Consider the following 8,775-nt stretch of genomic DNA (forward strand, 5'->3'; position numbering starts at 1 on the left):
CCAGCAGGCTTCATATGGAGGAGTGGGGAATCAAACCTGGTTCACCAGATTAGAGTCCACTGCTCATGTGGAGGAGTGGGGAATCAAACCTGGCTCTCCAGATTAGAATCCATTGCTCTTAACCACTACACTGCCCTGGAGAAGCTGATAGATTCGAGCCAGTAGCTTTTTGCTGGTAACCTCTACGTTTTGCCTAGGTCCTTCTGGATCATTTGGGGAATTGGTTCCTGAGCAGTGTGCTCAGACTGTGCCTGCCTTCCCTCAGGAGTTATAATTCTTGCCTCGGTTAAATGATTATGAAGGAAAAAATACCTATAGAGATGAAACAAGTTAATGCAGTATCCTATAGCGTCGCAAGCTTACTGCCAAAGACAGTTCTGCAAATAATAAATACATATTCAAGAAGTTTATATCCCATTCTTCCACAGCAAAGGGCAGTTTGCAGCGCAACATATTAAAACAATGCAGCAAATTAAAAAGAACAGTGAATAACCGTAGAACAACAAAGCCATCCACAATATTAAAAGCAACAGAAAAAATATACTCATCAATATTTGCAGTACTAAACAGGAAAATTAAAAGCAATCAACAGCCGGCTGAACATTAAAATCAAACCATCAAAGCTGATATGAATCCCAACCCCATAAAAACTAAATTAACGGTTCATTCAAAACGAATATTTTCTGGAACAACAGAAGGATTTTAAAAAAACAGCCTCCTGGGAAATCAACGAAGTAGAGAACAGGCAAGCGACGTTAGCAGGTGGCTTGGCTCAGTAGCTTGGTTCAGAGATATTGGTGACTGATGACAGGTACAGCCGGGCCTCCCATTCTGACAGCTGTCGTACAAAGCCCCGGTTCGGCCGAATGTCGTTTTTGCAGTTCTGGACGTAACGCCAAGCGTTCTTGAGGTAAAGCTTGCACGAATGCATCAGGTAGGCCATAACGGCTGTGCAGCACCTGCTGATGCCCAAGGTGGAGAAAACCAAGACTGCATCTTGCTGTGTGTGCCTTTCGATGAAGTGGCAGACGTCACCAAAGAAGGTTAACATGTCTGCCTCAGGAGAATCCGGGACTGAGATGTGGAGGACTTTGTCACTATCGTCGGGGAAGCAAGTGTCGACCTCCTCGGAGACATTTACATGGGCTTGGATGTGTAGATCCTTCTGCATTTGTCGGTGGCAGGCTTGGATGTAATTTCCCATATAAAGCTTACCTGGCACAATCTCTACCGGGTAGGGCAGGAAGTCCTCCAATTCCCGAGGCATCCAGAAAATCTTCTGGGTCTGGAGGAAGTGGTAAGAGATGGTGAAGCGCTCATATCCTCCTTTCAGGACTCGGACAGGGAAGCGAGTGTATTCCTGTACGACTCTGGCGCAGCGCATGGCGGATCCAGACCTGGCATTTATTTCTTCATCTGCAGCGACATCCTCCACGTAATCAGAACTTAAGATTTCGGTTGTGCCATCGTACACCACGCAGTGCCGGACGTAGTCGAGGTTGGCGGAAGGAGGCACGATGTACGAGCCGGAAGGGTCCCGTTTCATTCTGATGGCTGTGATCAGGTGGCTTTCGTCGTACTCCCGCTTGGTCCGAGCATCGATCAGGCACAGGTAGTTTCGCTCTGCCAGTCTGGACGACTTGGTGGCTTGGTTCAAGATGTTGTACAGCTGGATGGGCTCACACAGTTCCACTCCTGCCATCTTGCGCGACGGGCGTTCAGACCCCCGCCGTCTTCTCGAGTGACTATTCTTTGAGGAAAGTGGGCTGTTAGTGAATCGAAAAAGTCCTTTTGCAAGGCTGTAGAGCCAGCTGTGCTGGGAAGGACTGCAGTTCTAGTAGCAACTTTATCATTTAACTTTTGTGTATTCACTTATTCAAGGATTACTGAAAAACTTATTTGTGTCCACTTATCTCAGGGGCATCTCATGCTCTTCTCCTCCCATCCAAAGCTTCACCAGATTATGGAGTTCAAATGGACGTAACAGCTGAATATTTCCTTTATTCCATTAACAAGCACGGGACGTTCAACTCCAAGTTTTGGCTGGACTGGCATAACCCTAATACCTATTTATACATTGAACTAGGCTATCGCCATTAGAGGGCAGTGTTCTCCTTTTCATTTGTCTCCTAAAGCAATATTCATTTCATGGAAGTAACAAGATTCCAGATCCCTTGGGGGTTGGGGGTAGATATCATCATGCCCACTTTAGGGAAAGGCAAAATAAAGACAAACAGGGGCATGAAGAAATAAAGTGTCCACTATATCCCCTGCTGGCGAGAGGAGAACAATAAAATAAAAGCGTACCGCTTAATTTAAGCTGAAGAGGAAAAAGAATAGTTTGAAAACACCTTGTTTCTATTGGCTGGGAGAAAGGCAGGATTTGGATGAGATTGGTTGGTTCCTTGTCCTTTCTGGGGATTGGCTGGTTCTGCAGACTAAAAGCCTGATTGGAAAGTTAAGTTCTAGAGCCAGTGAGACTGTTAATGACTGTTGGAAAAGGAAAGAGAGAAAAAAAATAACAAGAAAGGAGAGAAGAGATTTGGAAGCATGGAGGATGCTTGCAGCCCGCAGGATATTGATGCATCTAGATTACAAGCCCTGAATCAAACACTGTTTATTAAAAACTACAAGGCTGCAGTATTTGCCTTAAACCAGTCGTGGCGAACCTATGGCACTCCGGATGTTCGTGGACTACAATTCCCATCAGCCCCTGCCAGCATGGCCAATTGGCAGGGGATTATGGGAATTGTAGTCCATGAACATCTGGAGTGCCATAAGTTCGCCACCACGGCCTTAAACCCTTTCTCTGTGTGTGTAAAGCGGAGTCAAGTGACAGCTGATTGATGGCAACCCCATGGGATTTCCTAGGCAAGAGATATTCAGAGGTGTGCCATTCACCTGTCTCCAAGAGCATCCCTTGATGTTCTCCCCATGAGGCAGGTTAGGTTCAGAGGGGGTTTCTTGTTGGGAGGATAAAATAGAAGAAAATAAAGTAAGCTGCGTGCGGGTGATATTGGGGAGAAGGGAGGATTAAATGAGGTAAATAAATAAAACATTAATCCATGTCTTGCCCAAGGTTTTTATGGCTGGAATCAACTGGCAGTTGTGAGCTTTCTGGACAGGAAAGGGTGGCCGTGGGCTGGTAGTTTTTGTCCTAACATTTCACCTGTATCTGTGACTGGCAGCTTCAGAGGCACGTCTCAGTGTTACGACGACGTAACGAGTTAAACTAAAGAAGCTCAAAGAAGCTCAAGCCGATACAGAATAAAATCAGAGAGATCTTTATTCGGCCAACTGCGGGCAAGACAATATCAGGGGAGCCACACCAAAATGGCGGTGTGTTCTCACTGTTATAGTATTAATGACAAGCTACATCAAAATGGCAGCAAAGAATACACCCCAAAATGCCCACATCATCAATCAATCATACAAAAGGTGGAGATTTTCCCTGTTCCCACAGCACTTTGGGGTTGTCCAGAATCCCCATTGGAAGATGCCAGCATTTCACTCTTTGACGTTATATGAATCAAAAACCCTTGTTCCTTCTTATCATTAATGTTTCTAGTTGCCCTAAGGCTCATTCCGCACATGCAGAATAATGCACTTTCAAACTGCTTTCAGTGCTCTTTGAAGCTGTGCGGAATGGCAAAATCCACTTGCAAACAGTTGTGAAAGTGGTTTGAAAACGCAATATTTAGCGTGTGCGGAAGGGGCCTATGTTTCATACAAAGACCCTGAACTTTCTCATAGGCCTCCCTATTGTCTCAGGAAAACAAAGGGCAACTTTAAGGTATCTTTTGGGTACAACGGGATCTTAAAAACAGTTTAGCTTGCACATTTTGTGTAATTGTGAACAAAGGGGCATTTTTGGAGTTATTAGGCTAAGCTAGCAACAGTAAAAGAATAGGTTTAAGGCCTGCATGATTTCTTTGGTCAGCAGCTTTATGGTTGCCATCTCTCCATTATAGGAAAAATAATGGAGGGAAGGAAGAAATAACCTTTCTTGTTAAATCTAAAACCCTTTTCTCTTCCTCACTCTCTACTTTCTCTTTCCCTCCGCCTCTACCTCTTTTCTCTTTCTTTCTTCTGCACCTACATCAGTAAGATGTGTTTTTTCTACCCTGCACCAAACTCCAGCTGCAATCTCCAGGAATTTCCTAACGCAGAGCTGGCAGACCTCCGTTCCCCCCAAATGTAACCTCCTTCACACACTAGTATGTTCTCGTGCCTTGGAAGACTGAATCACCGGGGACTGACCCCCTTTTTCGGACCTTTCAAATCTAGGCCATTGCACAGGAGTCCAAAGTCTTGGCAAATACGATAAAAAATCAGCCTGACCTACCTTAGAGGGCAATAGTGAGAATAAAAGGAAAGGAAAAATAGCTAAGCTGCTTTTGGAGAAAAAAGCCCAATATCAACCGGTGAGTTTCCGCAGCATAGCAGATTTTGTTCTTGTCTCCTGCACCATGCCCTTCGTTTGGCTGGGAAGTGTAAGCAATACCCAGAGCTTAAAACCCAACTGTAGAAAATCCAGCTTGGAATATAGCCACGGTGAACCCAGAAATAGGGAATGACCTGTAAGTTTGTTCACTAGTGGGCAGAATCAGCAGTTTGGGAAATAAAAATAACAGTTACGATGTATTGTCGAAGGCTTTCACGACCGGAATCACTGGGGTGCTGTGTGGTTTCCGGGCTGTATGGCCGTGTTCGAGCAGTATTCTCTCCTGACGTTTCGCCTGCATCTGTGGCTGGCATCTTCAGAGGATCTTCAGAGGATCTGATGGATGCTCTGAAGATGCCAGCCACAGATGCAGGCGAAACGTCAGGAGAGAATGCTGCTAGAACACGGCCATACAGCCCGGAAACCACACCACACCCCAATAACAGTTTCTGTTAGCACAGTTCTGAAAATTAAAATAAGTAACAGACACATTTAAAAGCTTTGTATTTTAGGTAAAATCACATAGGCCTCAAAGCAAACTCTCTGAGAAAGATTTTAGAAAAAATACAGTTTAAAAGGTTTCTGAGAAGAGAACACATTGTCCTTGAAAAATGATACTTGTTGCATTGAGCTGCAGTGTTTAGCTAAGACCTAATGCAAGTATATATGAAAGTTAACTCACATAATTTCTTCAAACCAAACATATTTGGAAGCACAAAGCTAGAAATGAGAAAATAATGCATTGAAACAGTTCAGCTAAAGTATAGCACTAAGAATCATTGCTCAGAAATAAAGCTGAAAGCACTTCGCTTGCTAAACAGCCCCTATTGTTCCTTCACACATACAGAGAAGGGATACTTTTAGTTGGCACTAAAGTGCATGCTCAGCAGGGTCAAAACTAAGCACAGACCATGCCATAAGAGAATTGTATTCTTAAGAATGTTAGGCTCATTCCGCACATGCAGAATAATGCACTTTCAAACTGCTTTCAATGCTCTTTGAAGGAATAGCAAAATCCACTTGCAAACAGTTGTGAAAGTGGTTTGAAAATGCATTATTTTGCATGTGTGGAAGGGGCCTTAGTTAACAATGTATCGCCATCATTGACAATGCTGAGAATAATAATACGTCATGTATTGACAGAGTTTGTCTTGCAACATTTCTAAATGCATCAGCTAATTGTACTCTATAAAACCTGTGACTTTTGTTCTGTTCAGGGCAGCTCTCCTGATGCTGACAACCTGTGCTGGCTAAGGGAAATAAACTCTTGTTACTCTCTTTAACCTTGCAGTGGCTTATTGGCTGGGAAGTCTGCCTCTCTTTCTCTCCTCTGGCTTGAGGAGAGAAGGGTCCCTTGCCACCTTCGCTTAGGAGGCTGTAACGGAGGCCCTAACTAGAGAGGCATCTCTATTTGGCTTGAGGAGAGCAGGATTCCTTGCTCTTTTGGCTTAAAGAGCTGAAAGGGAACTCCTATACAAATTGGTCTGAATCTCCACTTCTCCCTTGGCTTAGGGAGAAGGAATTCCTTGCCCTTTGGGCTTAAAGGGCTGAACGGGAATCCGGGCAAACTTGTAGGCCCAGTAGGATGGTAAAGAACCGGGACCCGTGATCGGGCCACCTCCCTGGCCGCCATATCAGCCTTTCTGTTTCCCTTAGCTATTAGAGCAGGGGTGGGCAATTATTTTTTCCATGGGGCCGCATAAGAAACAGAAAATATTGTGGAGGGCCGGGCCAAAAGGCAGGGGGGCAAGGCACTTTTGAAAGCCCTGCAGAAGCCGGCAGCCAAGGCAACCAGCTTCTGCGGGGCTTTCAAAGGCGCCTCGCTCCCCAGCAAGGCAGGGGGGCCAGTCAGGGTCATCTGGCGGGCCGGATGTGGCCTGCAGGCCGTATAATGCCCAGGTCTGTATTAGAGAGTCCCCAGCTGCATGTCCCTTACAGTGGACCACCGCCACCTGCTGGGGCAAATGAATAGCTGCAAAGATCTGTAATATAAGGGAAGCATGTTATTTGGTTACCTGCCGCCGTTAGAAGTCCTCGCTGGTGCCAGAGCTCCGCATATGCATGGACCACACCAAAAGCATAACGAGAATCAGTGAAAATGTTTACACATAAGTCATGAGCAATATGCAGGGCTCTGAGCAGAGCTACTAATTCTGCTGCCTGGGCGGACATGTGAGCAGGGAGGGGAAGGGCCTCCAGTGTCTCGTCTTGGGTGACCACTGCACACCCTGATAGCCAATTACCCTTTGACATAAAGGTTACAACTATGTTCAACGAGGCATCAGAAACCTTGCCAAATGGGAAGGTCTCAAGTGCTTCTTGACCGTTTACATGCAGGTTGCTAGGCAGTGCCAACAGAAAGGGGCACAGCCATGCAGGAGATTTTTTTTTCAGCGACCTCGAGCACTTACCAAAAGGTTTTTTCTTCCAGAAGTGACCAAGAGTAGCACTAAGAATTGCCAGAAACATTTTCAGTTATTCCTAGAGCTATACCTGTAGAGACAAGCTGCTGCTCTGGAAATCAACAAGTCCCACAGCAAACCTTTGTAGCTACTAGTAAGGTCTTCTGGAAAGGACACGAGGCTACATTTTTTAAAAGGGGGGGGGGAAGCACAAACTGAAGGTACACTGGGGGCTTGGCAGCCCCAATTATGTTGCCTTAAGTCAAAAGGCAACTGGGAAATAAGTATGAGAAATAAATAATAAAAATATGAATGCTACATTATGGCCTAAACAAGGGCAGATTATAATTTCCTAAATGGCAATGTCAAGACCATGGCGGCGGGGAGCTTTGATGAAAGTCCATTGCAACAGAAGTCTTGCTCTGCAAAGCAAAAAGTTCAGGTTTCTTTTTATTGTGCAGAATTCATTATTTGCTGCTCTGAAGGCATTGAACTGAAAAAGTACACAAAGGGGAATAAAGTGTGCAGCGGTACTGTGTGTCTTACAAAAGCAAGCTGGAGTGCATGAACTGCAAATCAAACACAGGGTGTTGTTGGGGGGATTAGCATGGATAAATTCTTATATATTTAGCAAGTCATTCTATCATTCTATCTTTCCCACACTAAAGTTGGTCTCACTCGTCTCTTAAATTGCTGTGCTGAATATTGTAAGAGGAACGAACTGGTAATTAACTATGAAAAAACCAAAATAATGGTCTTCGCTAGAAGACCCCCTAGTCATACATGGACCATCAATAACAGACCCATAGAACAAGTTAACCAGTTCAAATATTTGGGCATAACTCTTACTAGCAACCTTAATTGGGCAGCACATAGGAAATTAGCACTCGCTGCAGCTAACAACAGTGCCCTAGCAATTCAGCGTTTCTTTTTCACTGTGGGCCACCAGTATATACCATCCGCATTGAAGGTGTTCAATGCTAAATGCGGCTCTCAGCTCCTCTATGGAGCACCTATTTGGATCGGAGCTATAAACAAAAATATAAACACAGCCCAGTCCCGTTTCTTCCACAAAATTATGGGCTTACCAAATTGTGCTTCATATGCAGCCCTATGTTTAGAACTTCGGGCAAATATCATATGCCACGATGGCCTGGCTGAGAACTGTCAGATACTGGCTACCGCATCCACTATTTGCAGGATCACTCCAGTTTGTTACACCTCATGCTTTCCGACTATGCAAATTCTAGGTGGCTGAAACTAGTTGAGGGAAAAATCAACACTCTTGGCTGTTCATTAGATTGGATAGTCCCTCTTTCCCTATCAGAAGCATATAGCTGCTTGAAAACTAAGCTATTAGAACAAGAGTATCGGGATATGATAACAGCTGCGAGGAAAACGTGTTCCCCCCTGACCCTGCTTATTCCAATTGAACAAGGACACATGGCCAATTATTTACAGTGGATCACCAACCCTAAATTAAGAAGAGCTTTAACACTGGCCAGATTCAATCTAATGCCTTCTATGCTGCTCTATGGCAGATATCAACAAATTGATAAACAGAGGAGGCTATGTCCATGCAATATGGGTCAGGTGGAGACACTCGATCATACCCTCTTTCATTGTGTAAGGTTTGCAAAAATCAGAATGTCACAATCTGCACTTATCCCATTTCTGTATAACAATCTAACTGATGCTCTTAAGATACCTATGCTTTTGAACAACATGGATCCCACAGTGTGTGAGAATGTAGCAAAATTTCTGCTAACAATAATAGACGTAAGTCTAGATGAATACCAACCAATGTCTATGTATTATGACCACATATAGCCAGCAGTAATTTTGCTAGCTTCTGTCAGTATCCGATGACGTTTAAGTGAGTTAACTTAGCTGAAGGAATGTCCTATAGTTACAGAAGGACCATGTATA

The 8,775-nt window shown here is 44.4% G+C and overlaps 1 protein-coding gene across 1 annotated transcript; it reads right to left on the reverse strand.

Moving 5' to 3' along the window:
- Positions 1–420: 420 nt before the first annotated feature.
- LOC125441295 (serine/threonine/tyrosine-interacting-like protein 1) lies at positions 421–1,783 on the reverse strand. The gene has a single exon (XM_048511806.1). The coding sequence runs from the start codon at positions 1,700–1,702 to the stop codon at positions 773–775; it is 930 nt and encodes a 309-aa protein (XP_048367763.1). The 5' UTR covers positions 1,703–1,783; the 3' UTR covers positions 421–772.
- Between the last annotated feature and the right edge of the window lie 6,992 nt (positions 1,784–8,775).

The sequence above is a fragment of the Sphaerodactylus townsendi genome, linkage group LG11, assembly GCF_021028975.2.
Source record: "Sphaerodactylus townsendi isolate TG3544 linkage group LG11, MPM_Stown_v2.3, whole genome shotgun sequence".
Taxonomy (NCBI): domain Eukaryota; kingdom Metazoa; phylum Chordata; class Lepidosauria; order Squamata; family Sphaerodactylidae; genus Sphaerodactylus; species Sphaerodactylus townsendi.

Coding starts and splice junctions, on each gene's coding strand:
- LOC125441295 (XM_048511806.1), bottom strand. CDS start 1,702: ATGGCAGGAGTGGAACTGTGTGAGCCCATCCAGCTGTACAACATCTTG.